General features: G+C 47.3%; 1 protein-coding gene across 1 annotated transcript in view; it reads right to left on the bottom strand.

Annotated features, from left to right (window-relative positions):
* Nucleotides 1–5333: 5333 nt before the first annotated feature.
* The window catches only part of CRACR2A (calcium release activated channel regulator 2A), a 133359-nt gene continuing 111185 nt past the window's right edge, over nucleotides 5334–27507 (bottom strand). The window contains exons 13-18 of the mRNA XM_040462641.1: nucleotides 25141–25273; nucleotides 18879–18960; nucleotides 18638–18752; nucleotides 10232–10333; nucleotides 7462–7538; nucleotides 5334–5840 (exon numbers count right to left, since the gene is read on the bottom strand). Of these exons, the coding sequence (XP_040318575.1) occupies nucleotides 5756–5840; nucleotides 7462–7538; nucleotides 10232–10333; nucleotides 18638–18752; nucleotides 18879–18960; nucleotides 25141–25273 (594 nt within the window). The 3' untranslated portion in view covers nucleotides 5334–5755. The remainder of the gene's footprint in view (nucleotides 5841–7461; nucleotides 7539–10231; nucleotides 10334–18637; nucleotides 18753–18878; nucleotides 18961–25140; nucleotides 25274–27507) is intronic.

Below are 27507 nucleotides of genomic sequence, written 5' to 3'. Positions count from 1 at the left end.
AGACTTTTGAGTTTCATATCCCTCCTCCAATCCTGAAGTCAGGTAAGGCTGTAGGTAGGAGGTTTGAGGTTGGGTTAAGGAATGAGACAAGTTCTGGCTATGTTGTGTGAAGTATGAGGAAGGAAGCAATGACTTCCAAGCAGAACTTGATTTGTACACAGTGCAGGTGGCTACTAATGTGAGGTCTCTGAAATTTTAAGTGAGTTACTTAAATATGTTCAAAGACCTAAAGGAAACCATGTCTAAAGAACTAAAGGGAATCATGAGAACAAAATCCCACCAAATAGAGAGAATCAATAAAGACATACAAATTATAAAAAGGACCAAATAGAGGGGCACCTGGGTGGTGCAGTCGGTTAAGCGTCCGACTTCAGCCAGGTCACGATCTCGCAGTCCGTGAGTTCGAGCCCCGCATCAGGCTCTGGGCTGATGGCTCAGAGCCTGGAGCCTGTTTCCGATTCTGTGTCTCCCTCTCTCTCTGCCCCTCCCCCGTTCATGCTCTGTCTCTCTCTGTCCCAAAAATAAATATACGTTGAAAAAAAAAAAAAAAGGACCAAATAGAAATTCTGAAGTTGAAAAGTACAATGGAAAAAAAAATTCACTAGAGGGTCCCAATAGCATATTTCAGCAGGCAGAAGAAAGAATCAGTGAACTTGAATATAGGGCAAGTGAGATTATGCAGTCTGAAGAACACAAAAAACAATGAAGAAAAGAATGAACAAAACCTCTGAAACCTGTGGGACACCATCGAGCATGACAACATATGCATTACAGGAGAAGGAAAGGAGAGGGGGAAAAGGGTATAAAGAATACTTAAGGAAATAATGACCAAAAACTCCCCAAATTTGATGGAAACCAACCAAGATGCTACACAAACTCCAAGTAGGATAAACTCAAAAAGACCTCCAGCTAGACACATCAAAATCAAATTGTTGAAAGCCAAAAAAAAAAAAAAAGAATTTTGAAAGCAGCAAAACAAAAGCAATTCAACATACACAAAAGAGCTTCAATAAGATTAACAGGTAATTTCTCATTAGAAACCATGGGGGCCAGAAACTAGGCATGGTATATTCAAAGTAGCAAAGAGGCAAAAACGCTGTCAACCAGAAGTTCAAAATCGGACAAAACTATCCTTCAAAACTGAAGGATAAATCAACGTTTTCATGTAAACAAAACTGAGAGGGGTTTTTCCTATAAGAAATATTGGTGAAGTGAAAAGGCTCTAGATAGTAACTTGAATCAACATGAAGAAAAAAAGAGCACTAGTAAAAATAATTATGTAATTAAATACAGAAAATGGTATGAATGTATTTTTTGTTTATAACTCCTTTTAAAATCTGATTTAAAAGAGAACTGCATAAATCAATAGCAATAAATCTACGTTGATGGGAACAAAATGTATAAAGATATAATTTGTGACAATAACAACATATGAGAGGGGGGCATGGAACTATAGAGGAGCAAAGTTTTGTGTAATATTGAAATTAAGTTGGTATTAATCCAAACTAGATTGCTATAAATTGAGATATTAATGGTTACTTACAGGGCAGTCACCAAGAAAATAAGTTAAAATATATATAGTGAATGGAATGGTATTAAAATAGTGCACTAGAAATTAATTATTTAACACAAGAGAAAGCAGTAGTGGAGAAACAGAAGAACAAAGAATATAAAATATAGAAAAGAACTAGCAAAATGGTAGACACCAAATCTTACTTTACCCATTATATTAAATGTAAACATAGCAAACTCTCCAATTAAAGGGCAGAGATTGGAAGAATAGATTTAAAACATGATCGAGGGGCATCTGGGTGGCTCAGTTGGTTGAGCATCTCACTCTTCATTTTGGCCCAGGTCATGATCCCAGGATCATGGGATTGAGCCCTGTGTCTTTCTCTTTCCCTCTGCTTCTCTCTCTCACTCATGTGCTCTCTCTCTCTCTCTTTCTAAAATAAAAAACAAAAACAAAAAGCAATCCCCCCCCCAAAAAAAAACCACAATCCAACTACATGCTGTCTACAAGAGACTTAGTTTAGATTTAAAAGCATAAATAGGCAGAAAGTGAGAGCTGGTGTGGCTATACTGATATTAGACAAAATAGACTTTAAGACAAAAATTGTTACTAAAGGCAAGAAAGACACCTTATAATGATAAAGGGTCAATTCATAAAGAAGATGTAACAATTATAAACCTATATGAACCTAGAAATAGGTTGAAGCAAATTGTGTTAGGGGAAGGCAGTTCTGTCTTAAATCTTTGACCCCCATGACCATTAGGAATTTATTCCCTTGAAATAAAGTTTTTCCTCCTTTAATTTTTTGTTAAAGTATATACATAGCCCTTAAACCACCAATTGCATTAATATCTTAGCTGAAATTGGTTTAAGCTCCTTTAGAGCATTGACTGCTAGTGACAGAGACAAAAGGTTGAGCTATTTTTGATAGAACATACAGTTATGGCCTGGAGTGGGCCCAGGGTGTGGAGAGTAGGGAAAAGGGGAGTCCAAGATTGGGTGGAAATGTTAAGAACAGAAGAAAAGTACAGGATGGGGAGAAGTGGAAGAAAGCTAGTGTATCACGGAGGATCAGAAAAGACTTCAGGGACTGTCAAGAAAGACAAATGCTAGACAAGCAGCAAAATAACTAGGGCTTTGGTTTGGTGCTGAAGTTCTTGGGGACAACTTGGGGCTGAGGGCAGCAGCAGATACCAGAAGGAGCACAAGGAGTCAGAACAGGGGAGAAAAATGTGGGGCCAAGGATTGTGATGAGCACAGGTCATTCTCAGGTAAACACCCTGGCACCAGGTCTGAGCTGCTGTCTGAGTCCTGGAGAACCACAGGGAGGGAAGCAGAATGGACTGTGGGCTGAAACCATACCACAGACACTGGTAAGATATGGGTGTTTGGAAAGCCAGGAAACCCACAGGAACAAAAAAGATCAGGGCCAGGAGGCAATACTGAAAACAAGTTCATAAGCCAGGCAAATGAGCAGGGCAATTGGGTACTCAAATGAGGTAGTATTTGTGAAAGCCCTCACTTATGGGTACATGATTAGTGTTAGCTGGTTCTAAATCTGAAATTAGGGCAAGGCTAATGATGGCCTGGGCAGTGACTCAATGTTGACAACAATAATAGCCGGTACTTGTTAGTACCTATTATGTGCTGGGCACTGCGTTAAGTATTTCACATTCATTGCCTCGTTTAATACTTAAAATATCCATGGAAAGTAGACATTGAAACCTCCAACCTACAGCTAAACATGAAACCTGTTCAGGTGACTTGCTCAAGGCCATTTTAGCAATGAAAATAGGATGGAACCAGAGGTTTCCCCGACAGCACTCTGCCAGGCCCTGGGACAGGCTCACAGCCACCGGGGTGTCTTTGATCACCATGATAGCTTAAAAGGAATGGGGAGAGGGGGGATGCTCTGATCTGGGGACACAGAATTTCTCAGAGTCTCTCTGAGGTGCCATCATGCATAGTTGTCTCAAGTGGAGTTGGAAAAAGAAGCAGCAGGGGCCTAAAGACCTTTCCTACTCTCTTCTTTCTGCCTGGACCTTTGAGGATTTGTGGGGGTTTACTTGGTGGGTCAGCACTAGGATCACTCCACCCTGCTGTAACCCCTAGATGCACTTTTCTGAAGTGGACAAATGCAGCCCCAAACCAGGGACTAGGTATAGGGGATAAAAGCATGTGTGGGCTGGGCAACTCCAGGTATAGCCTGCCTGACCCATAAATTCCAGTTGCCATCTCTGCTTTTTTGTTTTCAGAAGCAGGAGAGTTGGTTTGCTTTCTTTATGGCTATCCCTACCCTCTTTCTGCACCCTCCCCATAACATATAATCACACAGCAACACACACCCACACAGATATTGGAGGGCTACTTCTGGGTGATCCCCTGCATCCCACTAATGAGACCATCACCAGTGCCCTCTCTTAGAGAAAGGAATTTCCTGTGAGTTCCCTTCAAATTTGGACTAGGGGCCAGAGCCCCTACTGTCATCATAAGCATTCTGAGCAGGAAGAGCCAGAAGTGTCGAATAGCCCACGCTTCATTTTACTGATGGGAAGGGGGCCCAGGCAGGGAGCTGACTTGCCCAAGACCATGGGGCACCTCCTGGTACTTAGTGCTGGCTTTTGTTCTACACCCTCCGTGGGCCCCCTGGTGCCTCCAAGCACTAAATGGGGGAAAGAAAAGCCTATGAAAAGGAGGCAGGCACTTGCCTGGTGACCCACAGGGCACTGATGCTTTTAGGAGTCTGGGGTGGAGGCTACAGGGAACTCTGACCAGAGGATTCTCTTCTGCCTGGCTGGCTGTGCACAGTTGTCTTGAATCTTCTTGGAGGCCTGTGGACACTTTCTGCTCCTCTCTATTCTTACATGTTCTGATTGGGTGTGGGTACCACTCACTTCCCTGTGGGGCTGGGCCTGCAGCCCTAGAGCAGTAATATGCAGTGATCTTTATGATCTTTTCACCCAAGCTCCCTACCCAGGGCGAGAATGCCTTTACCAGCACCCTCCACCCCAGTGATGCTGGAGCACTGCTGGGGCTGGAAACTCACCACTACCCAGACAAAGGAACAATACATGGGCCCAGATCATTCCCCTCAATGTGAGTGCCCTGTGCTGGTAGAGTCACAGGGATGCTGAAGCCTATAGCTATACTCTGCTTACTTCTTAAACACCAGCTATATGTCAACACCACGGCCTCACTTTCTTTTTTGTAATACAGTCCTCTGGAAAAATAAAATAAAATAAAATGAAGTCAGTAACTGTGGACCTGGTGCTGGGTCTCACTGCCTGCATGTCAATCTATCCCATTAATCATCATGTACAATTTTCCGAAGAGCTATTTTGAGAAACATTGGAAAATGGCTTTCACAGAGCTATGTATACCTTATTTATACTCCAGAAATGGTCGCTCTGTTTAGCAGCAGATGGGTTTTTCTCCCTAATTTTCTTTCCATCTCTTAGTGAAAGTTAAGTAGGAAGGAAGCCCTCTCCCTAATCATGGGCACACACTTAATACTTAAATCACCCGCAGTCCACCCTGGAGTCAGGGTCATGGGTGGGTGGTTGAGAGAAAAGGCTGTGGGTTTCTTGTAAGGCACTGTTCCCGAGACCCCAAGGGAACAAATACAGTAGACATGCTGGCTGCTTAGAGGCTGGTTTCTGCAGCCTGGCAAGAAGCAGGGCCCCTGGAGGTGGGGTGTGGAATAGAATGTGGGTGCCCTGGCTTGCTTTTCTCAACCTGTGTGGGCATCTCAAGGTCCACGAAGCATATGCCAAGAGCATCCCATTGATGTCCCGAGGAGCCAAGGGAAGACCAACCATCCTGGCCCTGCCCAAGTGCTTTATCTTTGGCCTACAGGAAGCAGCAAGTCTGCCCTGCACAGTTGCCATGGCAACCACAGTGCTGCAGCTCCAAAGGGCAAGGGGAGCAGAAGGGAGGTAGAGAAGGCATGTGGTGATTTTTCTGGAAAATCCCATCTGTTTCTTTTCCCCACAAATCCAAGCTGGGGGAAAAATGGGCATCTGGGGTCTAGAGAGAGAGAAGAGAGAGAAGATTTCAAAATGCTCCAAGAGCAGCTTTCCTGACTAGATGTGCTTCCCCTCCTGTTGGTGGAGGCAAGTCACTGACACAGACAAAGGTTTGGGCGGGTTATGGTGGAGGCATCCAAGTGGGAGCCTATGTGCAGGATTCAGGGTAGGTCCTAGGACCCCAGGCCTGGGTGGAACAGTCCTAGGAGGACTCCTATCAGCCACAGCAGGATTTCTTTTTGGCAGAGCGGTCAACCTGTATGGTGTCCTCTCTTGCTGTATCTTCTTGTTTCTTGAGGATCCTGGGAGAGGGGAAGGTATAGTGTCAGTAGAGAAGAGCTGCTAGGCCATTGGGTTATATATAGGCCATCTGGATGATAAGGAGGGAACCCAACATCACCAGAGCATCAGAGTTTTCAAAGTCTCCCCCTGGGAAGTGCAGCTACATAACCATAATTTGTAAAGACAAAGTTTAACCAATATGGATCCTTCATGACACCTCCTCAAAGAAGCCTCCCCAGATTTTCCAGGTGATGTAAGTGCCCCTGACAGCATTTTGACCATTCCTCTGTAAAAACCCCATCACCCCATGTCATAATGCACTGCTTCCTTTGTTGGCTCCCTGAGGTGAGAAAGCTGCTTGAAGGCAGAGACTATATACTTTGTCTCTGTGTCTCTGTAGCCTATCGTAGTACCTGGCACACAGTAGAGACTCAAAGAAGATACTTTTTGGTTATTAACTCTATAGAAGGTCTGTCCCATGTTGCCACAGTTGCAGATTAAATGTAGGAGGTGAAGAATTAAAAATAGTGGTAAGTATCTTATCCCTGCTTTATACTCTCAATGTGCTTTCACCTTAAGCATCCCTTTTGATTTTACAACAGTCTGAGTAGGCAGAGAGGGTATGATTGATGTTCCTATGCTGGGGGCAAATCTCAGAGAGGTAGACTTACTTTACCCCAGAATCAGTGGCAGGAAAAAGCCTAGAACTTTCCTCATGGTCTTCCATAACTCCACAGTCTCTCCAATGCGTAGAAAATGTTATTCTGGGTTCTTAATTAATCAAATGAAAATATTTACAAAATTCCCCAGAATGAGCACTGGACCCAAAATGGGCACTATTAAGTATTTGTTGGATGGATGGATGGATGGATGCATTGGTGAATTAATGGATACATGTAGGGATGCATAAATGGATGTGTGAATGGGTGGATGGATGGGTGGATAGACTGGAGGAATAGGTGGATAGATGGATAGATGGATGGGTGGATGGATGAATAGGTAGATGGGTGGATAGGTGACTGGGTGTATGGATGGTTAGGTCGGTGGACAGATAGAATGAAATGAATGCCAAGATGGGTAAATGAGTGAATTTCCAAGTATTGAAAATGGGGCCCTGTATGGTTCTTTTTTTTTTTTTTTTTTTAAATTTTGGTATAGGCGGAGGCTTATGAAACCAGTCTTTTGATGGAACTAACCCTTTGAGAGCTGTCACCTTAGATGCCTCTCGTTCCCCCAAATAGCCCCTCCTCTCCCTGGCTTCTCCTCACCCTCCCCCGTGCCCATATTATAACTGTTCTTGTTCCCTGCCGGCTGCCAGCTAATCCCTGCTAAGATATTAGCCAGTGTTCAGGGACCTATGATAAGACCTTTCCTGGAAGCATTTGCATTTAAAAAGAGGATCCCTGGGAAAAGGGCAGCTTTTAAGACCCAGAAGAAGACTATGGGGGGGGGGCAAGAGGCAAGGGGGCTTTCTTTTTTGTCCCTATTGTGTTTCAGAGGGCTGTCCCTGAATCCCACACAAAGCCCTAGGCCTCCAACCCCTTTACCCAGAAGGCTCGGCAGACAGAGGAATGGCCTCTCAGGGGTGAGTGCAGTGCTTCCCACCAGACTCTGTTTGCTGGGATGTGCCTCCTTCCTTACCTGGCTAGATGAAGTAGGGACTCTTTGGTGTTGTGACCGGAATAGGCACTGCATTCATAGAAGATCAGATTGTTCTCCTAGAACCATAAAGCAGAGGGGACAAAAAGAGAGTACTGGGGGAGCTCGAGGGACCCATGGGAGGAGAACACCCCATCTGCATCAGCCCTCCTGCCTCACTTCCTCTCACAGTCCCCTTTAATTCCTCTCCCCATCCCTGCTCTCTTCAAGGTTGATTTCAGTCTCCTCAGGCTCCCTGCCTAATGCAAGTTCTGTAAGCATCTCCCAGGTGAGCTATAACAATTGTAAAACACCAAACAGTATGCTGCCTTAGTGCTTCACGCTTTCACAAATTGCTCTGAGGTATGTAGATGCCCATTTCCTTTTCACACCAGCCTGTGGTGCAGGCAGAGGAACAAAGGCCAGGATGCACCACATTCTCCACAATGCACAGGCAGGGAAACCAAGGGCATAGTATAAAGGGCGGGTCAGTTCATTCAGTGACTTATTGAGTTAATGGCAGGCCTCCCAGCAGCTTGTTTTGCCCAGAACACCCGCATTCCGTGAACTTTGGGGCAGATGTCACTGAGGTACACCAGTGGGAATTCTCCTTCACACCAGTTAATTACTATTCCAGCTGCCTAGGCTGTCAGCATTCGTGTCACAGGACAGTTGTCGATCACTTCAGGACGCAGAGGCTGTGCTGCCTGCGTGGTGGGGGCTCTTGGCTAAGCCTCATCATTATATCCATTTATCACTCCTGTTAATAGATTTCCTGCTTCCTTAGGACATTGCTATTGGCATGAAACTCTGGAGGCTGATGCCCTGTAGGGATGCAGGCACTGAATGAGGACACTTCTGTGGCTTGCAGATCAGGAGGCTCTAGACACTGGCCCCCAGTTCAGCTTTCCTGGTTCACACCCCAGAGGCCCAGATCCTACCCCTGTCCACACTTGTGCCACAGCCAGACTCTGGGTCAGTCTTTGGAAGAATGAAGACTTCACGGTGGGAGGAGGGAGAGTACATAGGATCTAGAATTGGAAGGCATGATCCACCTTCCACCTTCAAGTCTTGACTCCACCCCTGAGGACCTGTACGATCACTCGAATTAATCACTTAACTGCTCTGAGCCTCATTTGCTTGTATTTTCTTTTTTTAATTAACCAAAAAAAAAAAAAAAAAAAAAAAAAGAATAAAAAGGGAAAAAAAATGGGATGATAAATATACAGGCCTGCAGTTCATTAATCAAACTCCTTGGATATAGATGTACTCTGGAATCCAGAGACTCTGAGTTTCACAAAAATAACAGATGTATATACTATATATTACCCTCAGTTGGTCTGGGATAGCACCCTATGATCAAACATATTAATATTTCTTGAAACATAGGAAAATTTATCCAAGTGAGGTAAACAAAAAGACCATAAATGGCTTCATGTCAGTCCTGGTCAGATTTTTCTGCCAGACAAAACACTACAAACCTTTCTGTTTCAGTATTGTGAGCATTGTGGGTAAGGGACTGCAGACATGTGGCTACCCTCTGACCCTTCGCAGGAACACCTGCCAAACCCTTCCTGCTCCTTTTTTACTTGACTCTTACCATCTGTGCCCATTTTCCTGACCTCTGGGGTCACAAGTCCCTGTTTGTTTATTTATTTATTAGTATTTATCAATGTTTATTTCTTTATTTTGAGAGAGAGTGAGAAAGCATGCGAGCAGGGGAGGGGCAGAGAGAGAGAGAGGGAGAGAGAGAACTCCAAGCAGGTTTCCCACTGTCAGTGCGGAGCTCAATGTGGGGCTCGAACTCACAACTGTGAGATCATGACCTGAGCCGGAAACAAGAGTTGGATATTTAACTGACTGAGCCACCCAGGCACCCCTATTATTATTATTTTTTTTAGTTTGAGAGAAAGAGAGAGAAAGAGAAGGGGTGGAGGGAGAAAGAGAAAGAACCTCAAGCCAACTCCACGCTTAGCACAGAGCCCAACGTGGGGATTGATCCCATGACCTTGGGATAATGACCTGGCTGAAATCAAAAGTCGGATGCTTAACCAACTGAGCCACCCAGGTGTCCCATGAGTGCCTGTTTAGAGCAAGCACACTAAGAGATATGGAATCCTAGGGCTGGAAAGCACCCCCACCTTCTCAGACACACAGGTTCCTGAAAAGCACTCGGAGGCAGTAGAAACAGCCAAGGAGTGCCACTGTTTGTGCCTGATTTCCAACAAGCCTTATTGGCCCCCAGCGTGGGTAAGAGGGCTGGTGCTTATTTTAATGGTAAAGTTTTGAGGGCATGCTCTGAGTTTATCTTGGGTTCACCGCTTTTGGACTCAATATTGATCAGAATGGATAAACTCGTGAACACAGCTGTTCAAAGAACAGTCTGCCTTACAGAGAGTGTTTCATCCCTGAAGGTGATCAAGTGGAAACACAGAGGAAGGCATTCAAAGATCAGATAGGGGATTTAAAGAAGTAACCTCCTAGTATCTAAGAATCTATCATTCTGAGTTCCAGGGCAAAGTGTTTGGGAAAATTCCCCATACCACCTAGTCATTCCTAGCCAGCTCTATCTTGCAATGTGTGACTTTCTACAGAAAGTTCCACATGCACGGGCATCCACATGCCATTTCCACGATGCCAGGACACCCATCTTGCCCACTTGCTTCCTTCCCAGGGGGCTTCCAGGGAAGGCTCCCACCAAGGCTCTTGGGCACTTGCCTGACTGTCCTCGGGCTCGTACCTTGTCTAGAGAGATGGAAAGTTTGCTCTTTACCTTGGCAAGCTTCTCTCCAAGGCCTCGGGGAACTTCCCGCTCTTTCTCATTGTCAATTTTATTGCCCAGCAGAAGAACAGGAATTCGGTCTCCCACAGCTTCCTGCAAAACAGATAATCCCCCAACTGAGAGAAGCATCCAGAAGGAAAACCCAGAAGGGCAGGCTTAAAATGCTGGCAGTAAAGATACAATCTGGCTTGCGAATCCCCTGCTGCCACAGCAGGCCAGGCGATAAGAGTCATCCCAAAAGCTGAGAGCCTCAGTTTCTGAGGCTTCTGTGAGGTGTCTGAGGCCTCCCTCCCTCCCCACTCACCCTTGCCTGATGGGCCATGCAGGCTCCTCAGGTGTGCTGTGGGTAGCAGCATGAGGGGACAGAAGACATTCATGAACTATGTGTCCGTTTCTAGCACTTAGGGTATCCCCGAAAACATTCCTAAGTGACCAGACTTTGTCTAAATGAACCAGAATGAACGAAAGGAATTAATGCAATGTGGTTTGGAGCATTTCTAGGGACTGTTTTGATTAGGCATGGCATCTCCAGGGGCCTCATACTGGGCACATAAGCTCCCCGAGGCGTGGGGCCACAGTGCCTATAAAAGGATTGTTGTGCACCTAACTGGAGGTCACCACGGGGGGCAGTACAGATAGATCACTATTATTGGGTGCTCTAGCTCTGACCAAAGGCCCACATGGGGAAGAAGCATGTGGCCACAGAAGCTGCACTTCTTGGGCCAGAAGTAACAGGTTTATTCAAGGGGTCAACCTTCTTTACTCCTCCAGTGACTGTGGCATATCAGCCAAAGGCCTGCACCCTGGAGTCTCTGCACCCCAGGGCTTCCTCCCTTGTGAAATGCGTGTACCTTTTGTGCCCCTGAGGAGGGCAAGCCAAGGGCCCAGGACACACAGCTATTAAGTGAGTAAATATGGTAATACTCACATTTAAGCAGTCTGTGATTTTTACTTCATGAGATACTTAATTAGGGGCTTTTAATAATAATTTGGTAAACAATAGTTATTCATCACAGAGAAATGTTGTCCGAAATAGAGAGGGTTAGGGGATAACACAAGCTAGTAATCACTTACAGTGTTGTCAATAACTCAGCTGCTTTATCTCACCATTTCAAAAAAATGTCCAAAGTCCACCCAATAGGTACATGTATTTTAAGTTTGAATGCAATTAAATTTGAAATAAAGCCTCAACGGTTCCTTAATCTACACATTCATTTTTATCGCAGTTTGGTAGTGAAAAAAATTCTCATTTCCTAAATGAGAACGTTAAGGTTCAGAGAATCCCAAAGAACATTCAATAACAAAGTCACTGAGTTATGAGGACCCTTTAGTATATGGGTCCACAATTCTCTAATGTTCTTCTCTAAATTCTGATTTCCAGTGAACTCTCTATTTAGTGTCTTATTAACTAGAACTCTCTAAAAGTGGTATTTCCACTTATCCATGGTAAGATGGTAATTAATGTTGATAATGATGAGTCAAAGGCACTACATGATCTTTACAGTGTCTTCTGATCCATCAGAAATAGATTAAATTACGTGCACTGGAGTTGACGTGCTAAGTGGATTGCACCACATTTCAATTGTTTGCACATGAGAAACCACTAATGGCATGCAGACAATGCTGTGGCTCCCTATTACCAGAGTGCTGGGTAATGGGAATACCCCCATTTTCTGACTCTGTTGTGCCACAGAAACTTGTGTGAAGACTTTTTCACAGAAAAGGGAAAAAAGAGAAGGAAGCAGGGAAATGGGCCAAAAGGCTTGCTGTTTGGAGCACATGAGAGATATTTGTAGATTTATGTGTGAGGAATGACTAAGGCTTGTGGGATTTCTTGACATGGAAATGCTGAAAATATGAGCATCAGACTTGAAGTCCCAGGCAGAATTCGAACCCGGATTCTGGTATGCTGGAATGGGTGACGGCTTCAGTTTCATCACTTGCAAAGGGGATAGTGGGTACTGAATGACTAAGCATCAGGTAAGGGATAGTCACAAGCCCAACATTGGAGCCCCGTGTACCACAAAGAGCAGGGCTGCCTCTGGGTGGGGAAGGGAAGCAGTCTTCTTTTTTAAAGCAATTCTTGGTTATAAAAATAAAACATCTTAGAAAGAGCTGATAAAAGCCAAGCCCCCAGCTGGAGCTGTGGCTTCTGTTCTTTGCATTGTTCCTCTCTTACACAAATACTCTGGACACCTCACTTCCCCTCTGTGGACCCTGGCCTGCCACTGATAAAGAATCAGGCTTATCTCCAAAGTCAAGGCAAAAACAAGTGAGAACACATGGAAGGCTGGAAGGTGTGCTATTCACCATGGGCAGTCAGCCATCATCACCCTGGCCCAAGACTAGTCTCTGACACAGGGCCATGGGGAGGGCGGGGCTTAGGGTGGGTGTCTCATGGTCCTCTCTGACTTTAATGTCAAGTCTTGAGCTATCTGCCCAAACCTGACACCTTTCACATACCCAACCCGTTGTTCAGCCTGGATACTGCTTTGCACAAAGAGGCTCATCAGTACCTATCAGATGAAGCAACACTTCCTTTTAAAAGTCGAAAGCACACCTCCTTTGGCAAACAAGTCTAAGCCCCACCTGATTTCTGTTGAAATGTCTATAGATGCTTGGTAGAACTCCGTAGGCATGGCAGGTCAGAGGGAAGGAATTGAACATACTTAGTTGGGCATACAGTCTCTGTCTGTGTGGGACCTGTCAGAATCACCACTTTTCACAGAGTCTATTCTGTGAGCTATGAGATGGCCCCAAAAAGCTGCTGTCCTCTGACACTGACACAGAAGCCTCTCCATACCTTCAACCATTTTAGTTGCCTATCTTTGAACTTGAGCTTGTTGGAAGACAGACGTGCTAAAATTCAAAAGATTACCCACCTCTGACTTTAAATAACATGAGCTGTCAGCTTGGAGCAGAGGACTGGCATTCAGCTCAGAACGTGCAGCTGCTGGGTTTGGTTGGTTGGTTGTAGTGTGTGTGTGTGTGTGTGTGTGTGTGTGTGTGTGTGTTAATATCCATTTGCTGGGAGGCAAGAAAAAGCACTTAGCCAGGATAGTGCTGCTACTTCTCTGGAGCCAGAACAAAAAATTTCTCAGCACATTAAAGCATGTAGTTATGCTAAGAAAAAAATGACTGCAAAATTATATCTTGGGGGTTTCCATATTTATCCACCCCCTGGACTATGAGTCAAAACAAGATTTATTCGTGTAGTTCGTTTTAAACTGCCAGCACTTCAAGCTCAACTTGGAACAGGGGGAAAAAATCAAACTGCTATTTTTTGCTCTGTGCTGTACATTGTCACCAATGACCAAGATCACAGAACGAGAATTAGCTGGTGGTCCACAAAATGAGAGGAGAGTGAGCCTGGCCCCTTTGAGCTAAAGAACTGTTCTGCTTTGGGGCGGAAGTGGGAAGGACTGAAAAAAGAAACGAACACCTATTTTTCAGAAGCAGATTTCAACCATGGGCCATGTGACGCTCTTGTCACATAATGCATAATGCAGCATAATGCAGTGGCAGAGCCCTAGATTCCAGTTCTGGCTGGGCGTCTGGCAAGCTGTGGGTACTTTTGGACAAGTCACTTCCTCTCTCTGGATCGCAGGACTTTTCATCTATAAAACAAGAAGCTGCATTAGATTAATCTCCAAGTTTTGTTTTGTTTTGTTTTGTTTTCGGAGACACTGATCGTGTTGGCTTAATGACTTCAGTCATTTTCCACTTCCTTGACTTATAGGCCTAACAACACAGGGCTATCAGAATGACAAAAGATCGAGACAAGAAATTCAACATACCCGGAGTGCAGACATTGGGGACCAACAAACTGGAACTGGACCAACGAACGGCCCGTTCAGGCTTGTACCAAATCCCATTTTCCCTATCTGACACAGGCCCCAAAGTCTCCAGATGTCCAGTCTGTTCCAGACTCCAGATGTCCAGTCTGTTCCATGATCTAACCATGGGACCCTTAGAGCCCAACCAGTTTCTTCTCTAGATTAGACTGGTTGAACCGGTCCCCCCAAGCAGAGATGAGAAGGAGGTAGGGGAGGGTTTGGAATACTGCATTGGCAGGAATGGCTACCTGCTTTGGTTCGCTATCAGGTACATAGGAAATGTAAAATGGCACAATAACGGGCACAGTGTTAGGCCCCTTCTGCAGAAGGCCTGCAGGCAAGGTAAAGCTGCCTGGACTTGGGGGGTGAAAACTAGGGTGGGTGGGGTGGGAGAACAGCCATGGGGGCAGGGCTCTCCCACCTCATAAAGCAGGGCATGCTTTCATTCTCTTTCAATCTCAAAGGATTTGGGTTCCCTCGGGGCTGGAAGGATCCTCTAGGGTCCTCTCATCCGCACACACTCCTCCATCCTGGATCCCCCCTCCCTCCCCCAGAGGACCAAAATGCTGTAGCCTGTCAGCATGTGGGGGCCAGGAGGAGCCCTTCAGAGCCTCTGGTCCACTCTGTCATTAGGTGATTGGCCAGTTTCGTGGCCAGGAAGTGCCAAGCTGGGGTGGTGAGAGCTTCCTTTTCAGGGAAGTCCATACCTCCCCCAAGCATCTGTTCCCACCCCACACAACCTCTTCCAACAGCGAGTCTTTGCCACGTGTAATCTGTGGCAATTTAAGTCCTCTCTTTTTACACTGCTTTTCAGGTTGCGGGAGGAAGGGGCACTGAGAACAGCTGGCCAGCATTCACTTAATAATAAGGCTTCGGAACCCAAAGCCTGTTATTAAAGCTCCCCCTCCACCCTCCCTTCTCTAGGCGAGGGAGTTGGCAAAGTGCTTGGAGCTCTGTGGAAAAATAAGGTACTCCACAAATATAAAGTTCTTATTATTTTCAGTTCCCTCTGATCAAATTAGGTGTCAGGTTTTAATCTGTCACCTGACACCCCTGATTGCTGGTTGCCAAGGCAGAGTGACTTAGCTTTTCAAGACTCTTGAGAATAATTGCATTCATGATCCCACTGTTCCACACCTTCAACACAGACTCCACCATCTGACACTTGTTCAGATGTTCACACCACGGCCCCCTGCACTTGTTCTCGAAATCCTGGGCCATCAGACTGGGTCCCCACACCGAGTCAGTCCCCCAGAGAGCCTCACGAGTGCAAGACATGTGGATGATGCTCAGCAAATTCTTGTTGAAGAAGCACGGACATCTTTGAAACTGATTTAGAACCTTGCTTCTCAGAGTGTGGTCCCTGGACTGGCAGCATTGGCTTCACCTGAGAACTTGTTAGAAATGCAGAATCTCAGGGGCTACCTAAGATTCTGAACCTGCTGAGTCAAATTCTGTATTTCCACAAGGTCCCCAGGAGATTCCTGTGCATATAAGACTTTGAGAAGCACTTCCCAGGTTGGGGGAACCATGGCAGCTGAGAATCAGAATCACCTGGGGGAACTGTTGCTTTTTTTTTTTTTTTTTTTTTTTCTTTGTATTTCCAGCCTCTGAATCATTCTGTTTGGGAGAGAAGGCTTGTGGCATCTGTTTTGCTTGAAAGCACTGACGGTGATCCTGATTGTCCAGGTTTGGAATCATCATTTTGAGTTTACCTATACCTTCTGCTAAAATTTTTAAGAAGGAAAACTCAAGCTCTGAACTATACAGAAAAGCCCCATCCACACATAGATAATTCTGAGTTAACTGCATATGGAATTGCCCCTTTGGCGTGGCTTTCTGGGCCTACAGATGCACGAGGGCTTCCCTGGGTGCATGCTGATGCTTTTCAGCCCTACCCCGCTCAGGACATGCCTCGTCTTCCAGAGAATGATGGAACATTCTGGTGCTTGGCCTGATTTTCCAGAGAATGACAGAACATTCTGGTGCTTGGTCTGGTTTTCTAGAGAATGATGGAACTTGTTCTTCTACCTGCCATGATGGCCCTCTGATATTCCTTCACACCACCACCACTGCCAAATTCAGTGTGACATGCCACCTCTCTGGCTAGATCCTGGGCTCTTGGTCCAAAACAAGGGCCTCAGAAACTACACCCCCTGCTGACGGCAGACAGCATGTTTCTATAAGTTTGCTTCTATCCATCCCTGTTGATCCCAGACTATTTGAACAGCCTCTGCCTGCTTTAGTATATATCAAGATTTAGGGATGTCTGGGTGGCTCAGCCGGTTGAGCATCTGACGCATGATTTTGGCTTAGGTCACGATCTCGCTGTTTGTGGGATCGAGCCCCACATTGGGCTCTGTGCTGACCTCATGGAGTCTGCTTGGGGTTCTCTCTCTCTCTCTCTCTCTCTGCCCCTCCCCTGCTCATGTTGTCTCTCTCTTTCAAAATAAATAAACATTTAAAAAAACTTTTAAAAAGATTTAGATATTAGGAGACAAATTAGGGATTAAATGTCTGTGGCTGGGAAAAGAATGGGTGATGCAAAAGAAGGCATGGCCTCTATTTCTCCATTTGATAATGAGATGGCTATATTAGATCAGTGATTTTCGAAGGGAAATCCTCTTGTCTAACAAAATTGTACCTGGGCCTCCAATGTAGAAAACTGAATGAAGAGTGGCTCTGACCAACATGGGGGTGAAGGACCCAGAACTGTGACCATGGCCCCTTTTCCTGCACTCCCCAGTTCCTGGGGGACATCATTATCTTCCCAGGGCTCCAAGGAAGAAAGGTTGAGAACCACTGGGTTAGGTAATCCCTAATGTTTCTCCTGGTGCTTAATTTCTGCAAGGAAGATAAATCTGTAGCTGTATCAAAAAAAAAATCATGTCATAAATTCTAAAGTTTTAACAAGAATCACTTCCAGATTACCCATACAATTTATTTCCCTTATTAGCTTGGTGTAGAGCCATTCACTAAATTTCAAAACTTATATTTTCTCTACTGTAAGTTTTTTAAGCCCAGTACTTTGAGAAATAATTTGTATTAAGCAAATCTCAGAGAAACCTTTGAATTTAGTTTCCATTCTTGTTCCTTATTTTTCCTGGAAATGAGAGGGATGTGGATTAACAGCAGAGAAAGGAATGGCCCAGCCAACCTAAACTAGAAGAGAAACAGATTTTGGTGGGAGGAATCACAGATCTTAGGGCCAAAAGGATGAAGAAATGAACAACTCCAGTATTCTGCCCGCGTAAGGATTCCGTATCCATTCATGCCTCCCACATGTGCTGAGCACTAGTTCTGGGGGGGCCCCATGCCAAGCACCAGTTACACAGTGACAAACATAGTGTCAGTTCTTAGGAGTGACCTTCACAGCAGTGTTACACTGTGGTCAGGAGGTAAGGGCTATGGCAGGTTCTAGGGGCTTGAGCAGGGATAAACCCCATGAGGACAGAAAACTTGTCTCTTATCTGCTGTTAGAATTCCCAGTGCCTGGCAGTGGTTTCAACAAATAAATGAACAAAGCATGGATCCCGCCAGTGGAAGGAGTTGGGACATCCTCTCTGACTGTTTGGTTAAATACTCAGCTGAGGCCCTGTAAAACACATATGTGGCTTGTCCACACTGACTTTGGCCTTGTGAAGGCTACATGTGAGGGGTAGAGGAAGAACATGCAGATGGTCAGAAAGTAAAAAGCACTTATAAGCGACTTATTGTTGGGGTGCCTGGGTGGCTCAGTTGGTTAAGTGTCTGACTTCAGCTCAGGTCATGATCTCATGGCTTGTGAGTTAGAGCCACGATGGCCCCACGTCGGGCTCTGTGCTGACACCTCAGAGCCTGGAGCCTATTTCAGATTCTGTGTCCCTCTCTCACTCTGCCCCTCCCCTGCTCATGCTCTCTTTCTCTCTCTCAAGAATAAATAAACATTAAAAAATTTTTTTTTAAAGTGACTTATTGCAAGTATAAATCAAGAGAGTAGAGTCCCACAGATAACCCAGAATTCACAGAAGAGTACTGTTGCCTGTGTGCCCTGCCCAGGGTAACTTTGGGGTGAGCCAGGGGCCCTCACATTGTGAAGGGATGTGACAGAGGCCCCAAAACACTGCGTGGTGCTTCTCCTAGGCTAGGCACAGCTGGGCTCCCTGCAGCTGGAACAGTGCGGGGATGAAAAGGGGGAAGAACACGGTGGGACTCAGTTTAAATGTGGGTTTCTCAGGGAAACCTTCCTTGATGCTCCACTCTAAGCCCCTCCCCCAATCCTATGCCACTCGCTCATGGCGCTTACGGCAATTGCAGTGACACAGTTATTGATATAATTTGTATTTTTCAAGTCCCCGCCTCCATGAGGGCAGGGACTGTGTCTGTCTTGTTCATTTCTGAATCCCCAGTACCCAGTACTGGGCTGGATGAATGGCCATATGAACGTCAGAATTGTTTTGTTCCTGGAGAAGGTGGGTTTTGAATTGGGTTTTGGAAGAGCAGAGGGCCAGGCAGGAGATGGGCAGGGACAAAGGGGAGACAGGAGTCAGCATAAGCGCTCCTAGGAAGGTCACCAGCTCACCTCCACGCTGCTCAGCCACTGCCGGACCGACAGGAATGACTGTCTGGCTGTGAGATCATACATGACGATGACGCCATCGGCCTTCCTGAAGAACTGCTGGGTGATACAGCAATACCTGCCATCAAGGGGTCACAGGTCATGGGCTGCATGGCTCCCCCCCCCCCCCCCCCCCACTGCCTGGACCTTCAGGCCTTGTGATGGGCAATGCAGGAGGCAGGGTTTGACCAGGGACGCTCCTCACCTCTCCTGCCCGGCCGTGTCCCACAGCTGCAGGGCCACGTACGAGCCATCCACATGCACCATCTTCACCTGGTAATCGATGCCTGCAAGGTGGAATGAGCCTATCACTTCCAAATCAGAAAAAGATGCCTCCCCCCCCCCCCCCCCCCACATAGCTGGAAGCATATGAGGCCAAGGGTGACAATCCTCCCCATGCAGTTCCTGGGAGGAGACGTGGGGGACTAGACAGGGAAGCATGGAACCTGAGTTCTGGTCCTGTGTCTGCCACTGCGGGGTGGCTGTGGGGGTACTGCTCAAATCACTTAACCTCTCTGACTGTAGGTTCCTCACTGTAGTGTAATCCACATGCTCTTTGTGTATACTATAGTAAGTATCAGATTACATATGTATAAAAGCAATACACCAAGGCAAAGACAATCATTATTTTTCATGAATTTACTATTGCAAAGATGGAAAAGGAGGAGAGTGTCCTCATATATCTTTCTTCTCCTCCTCCCTAAAATATTTTTCAAAGTTCCCCTAATAAAATCCAAATATCCCTGCAGGAATGGATCATACCTTCAGACTTCCATCACCCAGTCAAATCTTTGTGGAGGAGTGGGGCAGGGGAAGAGGTGGTAGGCAGATTGGGGGTCAGAAGAGAAGAAAAGGGGTAAGGTAGGGAATCAAAAGCAGCTTTCACCCTTAAGATGGGTTTAGAGCTCCTAATTCCATCCACTGGGCCACTCAAAATCATCTCTCTGAGGCCGGGACCCTACTCCAGAGTCTTAGACCAGAAAGACAAGGTCAGAGACATGCATTCTGTACCCCTACAGTGGCCCTCAGAAATAAGGACCTTGATGCAGCTTCTTTGAGAACATACTCTTCTTTCCTACATCGTGTAAGAATGTTCCCAAATCAGGGCGCCTGGGTGGCTCAGGCTGTTGAGGGTCTGACTCATGATTTTAGCTCAGGTCATGGTCCCAAGGTCATGAGATTGAGCCCAATGTCAGGCTCCTTGCTGAGCATGAAGCCTGTTTATGATTCCCTCTATCTCCCCCTACCCCTCACCCTTTCTTGCTCTCTCTCTAAAAAAAAAAGGGGGGTGCCTAGGTGGCTCAGTCGGTTGAGCGCCAGACTTTGGCTCAGGTCATGATCTCATGGTTTGTGGGTTTGAGCCCCACATCGGGCTCTGTGCTGACACCTCAGAGACTAGAGCTTGCTTCAGATTCTTTGTCTCCCTCTCTCTCTGCCCCTCCCCCACTCTCACTTTGTCTCATTCTGTCTCTCAAAAATAAATAAATGTAAAAAAAATTAAATAAAAAAAAAAGAGTGTTCACAAATGCTTAACATTTTTAAAAACGTCTTTCCCCCTCATGGTATCAGATCAGGGAACCAGAGGGCATTCCCTGCCTCTTTGAAAAGGCCCAGCCTCTGAGGCCTTTAACATGGAGGGCTCAGCAAGGGACAGCAACAGAATCTTGGACAGAATGGGACAAAAAAGACAACAGAGAAGCAGTAAATAGAAAAGGTCATTCCAGCCAACATCTACAGGCACAGGCTAGTGCTCTGGGGAGGGGCCCAGGAGTGGCGGGAAGGCGGGAGAGTCATCCATTCCTAGAATGGCAGACCTACAGGGACTCTACAGTCCCTGTGCTTCACACGTGAGGCCCTGAGAAGGGAGTGCGTTTGTGCATTTGAGAGAGAAAAAAGAGTGGTTTGTCCCATGGGTAGAATGCTTGATATTTCTAGTTTTCCCATGCCATCTCTCAATCTTCACCACACTCCTGTGTCTTTCACATGAGGGTTATTATCTGCACAATGCACGAGCACACGCCTGCATGCACATCTGTACACACATGCACATGCATACACACTCATGCACGGGCACACGCCTGCATGCAAATGCTCACGGGTAAGTGCATGTGTACTCCCCACCCCCACACCATTGAGGGATGAAGAAGCAGGTGTCCAGCAACGGTGTGCCTTGTCCACCGTTGCTTGCCCAGCTGGGCAGCAGCTACCGCCGAGTTGCAAGCCCAGTTCTGAGGCTCATTCTTCTTTTTGGAGCAGTGCCCTGTGCACAAGGACACCTGGCAGCCTCATTTCACCTAGAAAGTCCAGGGCCAAATGCTCTCATCAAAACGGATTATGACTAGCTGGGCTGAATTTGAAAGGGTGAGTTTTCTTCTTAGCTCAAAGTAGAAGGGCTTCCCCAGTCTGTGTTCCAGGGGATTGAAGGAGCTTCCTGCTTCCTGATAACTGCTCAAGAGAAAGCCAGCCATGGTCAACACACCTTCAGGGCCTGATCTTAAAGTAGCCAGAGGGTCCGAAGCCCCCGAAGACAGAGCCTTCTCCTGAATGGAACGGCATGCAGGTGGTGGTGGTGGGGGGGTGGCAGGTGGTGCTGCTTGGGGCAGCTAGGTCTTGGCTGCTGTCATGGTTCTGCTTTACCATAATGGCTAAATTCTTTGCCAGAGGACAGGGAGCTTGTCTTGCAGGGAGCAAAGTGGACCACGGAGTGCTAGACAAAATGGGCTCTGTGCTATGCTGAGCTTGCTGAGGGTCCCTTCTGGGTACACAACATACTTCTTTCTGCAACCTCAGACAAAGAGGCCAAGGAAACAGATAAACCCATGGGGAAGGCTGGGGGTGATGGCAGGAGACACAAGGTGTCACAGTCCAATAGTAGAAGAGGCAACGTACAATGATGTGGGACCAGAAGGCCTGGAATAAACTGGTTTCTAAGACCACAACCAGTTCTAATATTTCAGGAGCAGAGGTAACTCTCTGTTCTATGTTCTAGTCTCAGTTCGGCCTCTGACGAGCTGTGTGACCTTGGTGGCATTACGTCATTTTTGGGGTTTCACTCCTCATCTGCAAATGAGGTGTGATGGAGGGTATGGAGGGGTAGGTCAGACGTTCATAATATTTTTTTAAATGTTTATTAATTTTTGAGAGAGAGACAGTGTGTGTGAGCAGGGGAAGGACAGAGAGAGAGGGAGACACAGAACCCAAAGCAGGTTCCAGGTTCTGAGCTGTCAGCACGGAGACCGACGCAGGGCTTAAACCCACGAACTGTGAGATCATGACCTGAGCCAAAGTTGGATGGTTAACCAACTGAGTCACCCAGGCGCCCCCAGATGTTCATAATCTTTAAATTCAGCTGTGACATTCAATGAACACATGGAAGTGACCCCCAACTTGCAACCTAACTGGTTTCTGAATGACAGCTGGACCTTAGGAATCCCTGTTCATTGTGAATCATGTCCAGTCTTGTCGTGGGATAGTATGGATTACAGCTGGGCTGATGGAGTCCAGGGAGGGTGATGTTAGCCCTTCTGCACAAGACAGGCCCCAGACATCATTTAGAGTAGGAGGGATATGGGAGTGGGGAGGGTCTTCAAGGTGTCATGGAGAAAAACTCTGGGGATTTCTCTGTAGAAATGCTGAGTAGGAAGGAAACCAGACTCTGGTGGCCAAGAAAAGGCAGAGTGCATTCTGTTCGGGAAAACTTCTAGAAGAAACACGCTGGGTTGTGGCCTGTGACTTAAAGCAGGGGTCTGTGAGCCAATGTGGGGCAGTGGAAGGAGCACAGGACTCAGGGTCCTGGTTTCCATGGAGCTTTATCTTCTATTCATCAGCCTTGTCATTGACAAAGTGAGCTCTAACGTTCTACACAAGCCATCATTTGACATCTCCGGGACACCCACAGGGCTCAAGCACCTTCCCATGAAGAAAGCTGGTCCTAAAGGGTGCTCCCGGGCAGGGGGCTCCCAGTCACATTGCTGTGTTGTAGCACTTACATGGTGCACAAGCCACAAGTCGAGCACAGATCACGTTCGTATGATGTGGTAGGAGACCGGAAGTCCCCTTTGATGGTGGTGGTAAGACTGAAGGACCTGTAGAGCCCCTGTTAGTACTGTGCTGACTGTGATGGTGCTGCTGCCCTTAACAGGTGGCAGCCAGAGCCCCAGGCTAGGCTCCCTGCTTTGGCCATAGGCAGGACTCTGGGGCTTTCTGTCTCTTTAAAGGGAGCATCTTTCTGGTGGTTGGCATGACATCTGTTACTGACAAGTGTACCAGAACAAGGCACATTATGTGGCAGGGAGACTAATTTCAGCTGCTGTTCCAGCATGTTCTGCGCAGTGTGATGAAGGGCATTCCTGATTTGGAATCTTTGATATTTTTCCGTTCCTAAATTGCAGGTGTTTCCATAATTGGCCTCCTGGGAAGTGCAAATTAGTCTGGTTTTTTCTTTTTCAGAGGCTTCCAGCTCAGGGGCACAAGTTGGAAATGTAAACGGACCCTGATTCCCTGATTTCGTCAACAGGAGAGGCACACTGTGTGCACTGCCTAGGGGGATGCCTTTGAGGCCCAAGAGGCTGGCATCTGCCTCTTGCCTCCCATGAGTCTGTGCTGGAGCCCTGACCTGGGGTTCCTATCCCATGGAATGCTCCTGGAAAAGTGAGTCTTCCCTCCCACAGCTATTGCCTTCTGCAGCACACTGGGCTCACTCCCAGACTTGCCTCTCAAGGCCAGACTCTTCCAGGCTTGAGTCACAGGCTCTGCCCCTCTTCCTGTCAGGGTCCTGATTCTTCATCTGGGGACTCTCTCAGTCTTTGGGTGGAATGAGGCAGAAGGGAGGGGACAGGAGAATGTTCCAGATGTGATAACAGCATAGGAAAAGACCCAACCGTAAGAACAGTATGCCTGAAGTGTGTGGGAAGGGATCCACATGCAGGACAATTTTGGAAGGAAAGGGAAGAAAATGGAGTCTCCCCAGGCAGGGCCCTGGAGCAGGGAAAGTCTGTCTTATAGAGCCAGCTTGTCAGACAGTCAAAGGTCAAACATGGTCTGCACTGAGAACCAGGCTTGGAAGCCTTCCTGGATGACCTGGTTCAAATCCTCCAGGAGGAAAAACTTGAAGCCCCAAGGTGGGGCATGTCCTCCAGAGGTCACACGGCTGATCAGCCAGCGGCAGAGTTGGGATGAAGATCCAGGTCCTCTGGTGTCCCACTGAACTTTAACAGCCTCCCCTGCCTGTATCAATGTGTGCCCAACTCTCGTGGCAGGGAAGTGTCCTCATCACCCACTGGGTGCTGGGCACACACAACTCAATACTGTTAGGAGATACTGTGGGATGGACTAGAAGGGATATGCAGGGGGCCAATATCAGCACTAAACCAGCTGAGGGGATGTGGACAAGTGTCCTTAACCTCTCTGGGCCTCAGTTTCCTGATCTCTCCATTGGGCTGATAACAGGGGTTGTGTGGACACAGATTTGAAGAGATGAACATAAAAGCCCATGCTAACTATGCAGGTCACATCAATGTATTTTCAAATCCAGCTGACTGATCACTACAGTTAAATGGTACATAGTAGGTGCTTAAGGGATTTATGTTTTGCTTGAGTGATTCAAACAAAAGCTAAAAGGTCAGTACACCCTTGAGTCTTGTCACATATTCCAATGCAGTGAGCAAAGGCCTCCATGTGAATAAAATATTACTCAGGAGTGGGAACACATTAAGCCATGATCATCCATTAGTGGCTGAGCCTAATGATGAAACCCAGCTGTCACCCAGCAGGCCTGGGATGCAGAATGGGTAAAATGTGATGGTAAATGAAGCCACCCAATGCACTGTCCTCCACTCCACCCATCTACACACACACACACACACACACACACACACACACACACACACACACCAGAGGGCAGGGCAGGAAGCTGCTGGCCCCTGGGGGAGGTGGGGATACATACACACACACACACACACACACACACACACGCAGGAGGGCAGGCAAGAAGCTGCTGGCCCCTGGGGGAGGTGGGGACACACACACACACACACACACACACACACACACACCGGAGGGCAGGGCAGGAAGCTGCTGACCCCTGGGGGATGGGGTGGGGATTGTGGTGTCAGGTGTGCACCTGAGGAAAAGCATGAACACTCAGGGCCCTGCTGAAAATGGAGAAAAAAAGATAAGAAATAGATGGGCTCAGAGACGAGGGAGCATGAGGCAAACTTCAGTTCCCCTGAGGCTGGACAGAGGAAGCCTTCTGTGATTCCGCTCCATGTGGAACAAGCTCAGCAGCTAGCACCGTGCAGGGTGAGGGAGGTGGACTTCACCTTGCCCCTTTAGCCTCACTGGGGAACAAGCGGACACGGGCCTCCCTACCCGCCAGGCCCCCATGGTCACTCCTGCTGGGCCCCCAGTCCCTTCCTGGGCCCCCTTCTCATACCGTCCCCTTCCCAGAGTGGGACCCGAGAACTCACCTACAGTGGCTGCCAGGCCTGGGGCAAACCGGTCCTCACAGAACCTCCTCAGGAAAGATGTCTTCCCCACGGCCGAGTTGCCCACTAACACAATTTTGAAGAGCCGGTCTGGGATGGAGGGAGAGGCTTCCTCCTGTGGATGGCAGACAGTCTGGCCAACCGCCAGGATAGTCACCAGCCCCTCCTCCTGCTACGACCTGTCCCTATAGTGTCCAGGCGAAGGTGGGGACCTGCCCCCGGACCAGCATGAGGGAGGGCACTCCAGCTTTGGATGCACGTAGCTTTGGGCTCCGGGCACAGAGGCTCCTTCTAGCTTCAGTGGGAGGGAAGAGAGACACTCATTCAACCATGTGTTGTCTGCCTCCTGTGTTGCAGACCCCTGTGTTGTCCCTGAAGACACAGGGACAAGGAGGCAGGCCTGGTTTGCCGTGGAGGGAAGGAGGCAGGCGTGTAAACAAAAAATTATAAAACAAGCTGCTGAGTGCTCTAGGAGCACAGAGGAAGAGTCAAGGATCCACAGGGGAGGACACTTTCAGCTGGGGTTTAAAGAGGAGGCAGAGATGCTCCATGCAGGGGAAGGACAGGTGGGATGTTTGCTGGGGGTGGGGGGAGATAGAAAAAAGGAAGCATGTCTATATCACAGGGGCAGAGACTGCCTGGGGTGGGCTAGGGAGCCTTGATTTCTGCCCTATCATTGCAAGCCTAGACTGAATGGAGGACGCTCTTGCCTCCCTGCATATCACTCTTCTGTCCATCTCATCAGCTTCTGTTTAGGACCCCGTCTGCCCTGGGGAACAGTCTCCACTCAGTAGGTTGGGAAATCCACAATGCCAGGCCACCGGACAGAGCTTTCGAGAGCCAAACAGTCACTGTACTCCTTCTCCTGTGCCCAGCAGCAGTAGGGAGATAGACTGGGAGCCGGCCTGCTCTTTAGTCTGGGATGCTAGAGCCCAGTGGGGAATGGACTTGCTCCAGGACTGCCAGGAGCAGCAGAGTAAGGAGCCGCCTTCTGGCACAAAGTCCTCTCGGCTGCATGATCCTCCCTTCCATTGAGCTGCTTGTGTGCTCGTCCAAATCCTGCCTCTGGGCCCAGCACCGCCTGCCCAAGCCAGGAGGCTCTTTTGAATCTATTTAGAAGCGGATTTGGGGGAATTAGCTCCTCTCATTGAGCAAATACTATAATGGAGTGACAGCAGATATTAGCAGAACTTGAGTCTCAGAGAAAAGCCATTAACAGCCTTTTGGGGAGAAATCAATTCCATGTAGTACTTAGGAGGGAATTCAAGGTCAATTACAGGAGTTTAAACTAAACCTTTAAAAAACCGCACACTCATAAACTATGCTCTCTGCCCTGTTTTCTTTATTCTTGTAATGCAGAAGGGCATCCAACCTGATGGTCTCTGCTCAGCCTCTCTGCCTCCAACTGTCATCTATTTGAGACTACAGCTCAGTGCAACAGTCTGTGTATCCCTAGGCACAGCGACAGGTGGGGAATGTGAGGCCTAGGGCAAGAGAAGGAGGTTCCGGCTGCAGATGCTGTGCTGGCCCTACTCCAAGAAGAGCACATTTTTTTGTAGGCCAAAGAAGGTCAACATACTGATGGTCCAGCTCTAGGCAGGACCCAGTTGATGGGTGCAGGGAACTCCTAGTCATGTTTACTCATGTAACCTGTGTCCCCTCTGGGGGGCAGTCTGCAGTGAGGCAACCAGACTGGGGTGCCAGGGCTAGAGAAAGACCTGTTCTCATTCTCCTTCCTAGCACTTTTTTTTTTTTTTAAATAAGCTTCAGGAAACTAAAGGTAATACGTGCTAATTTTTAAAATTAGGAAAAACAAGGGCACCTGGTGGCTCAGTTGGTTAAGCGGCCAACTTCGGCTCAGGTCATGATCTCATGGTTTGTGAGTTCGAGGCCTGCGTCGGGCTCTGTGCTGACAGCCCAGAGCCTGGAGCCTGCTTCAGATTCTGTGTCTCCCCTCTCTCTGCCATTCCCCAACTTGTGCTCTGTCTCTCTCTCTCTCTCTTAAAAATAAATAAACATTAAAAAAATAATAAAAAAATAAAATTAGGAAAAACAGAAAAGTAGAGAAGAAAATAATTACTCATAATCTACCTTACCACCCAGAAGTGGTCACTATTTGTATTTGGATGCATTTCTTCCAGGCTTTTTTCCATATAGATGAATGAATATATGTTTTACTTAAAGAGATTTGAGATATTGGGGCGCCTGGGTGGCTCAGTCAGATAGGTGTCCGACTCTTGATTTTGGCTCAGGTCACAATTTCATAGTTTGTGGGTTTGAGCCCTGCATCGGGCTCTGCACTGACAGTGTGGAGCTTGCTTGGGATTCTCTCTCTCCCTCTCTCTCTCT

This window comes from Herpailurus yagouaroundi, unplaced genomic scaffold, assembly GCF_014898765.1.
Source record: "Herpailurus yagouaroundi ecotype Mexico unplaced genomic scaffold, PumYag 355, whole genome shotgun sequence".
In the NCBI taxonomy this organism is placed as follows: domain Eukaryota; kingdom Metazoa; phylum Chordata; class Mammalia; order Carnivora; family Felidae; genus Herpailurus; species Herpailurus yagouaroundi.
Note: the sequence above shows the minus strand (reverse complement) of the source record. Positions and strands in the feature narration are given on the sequence as shown.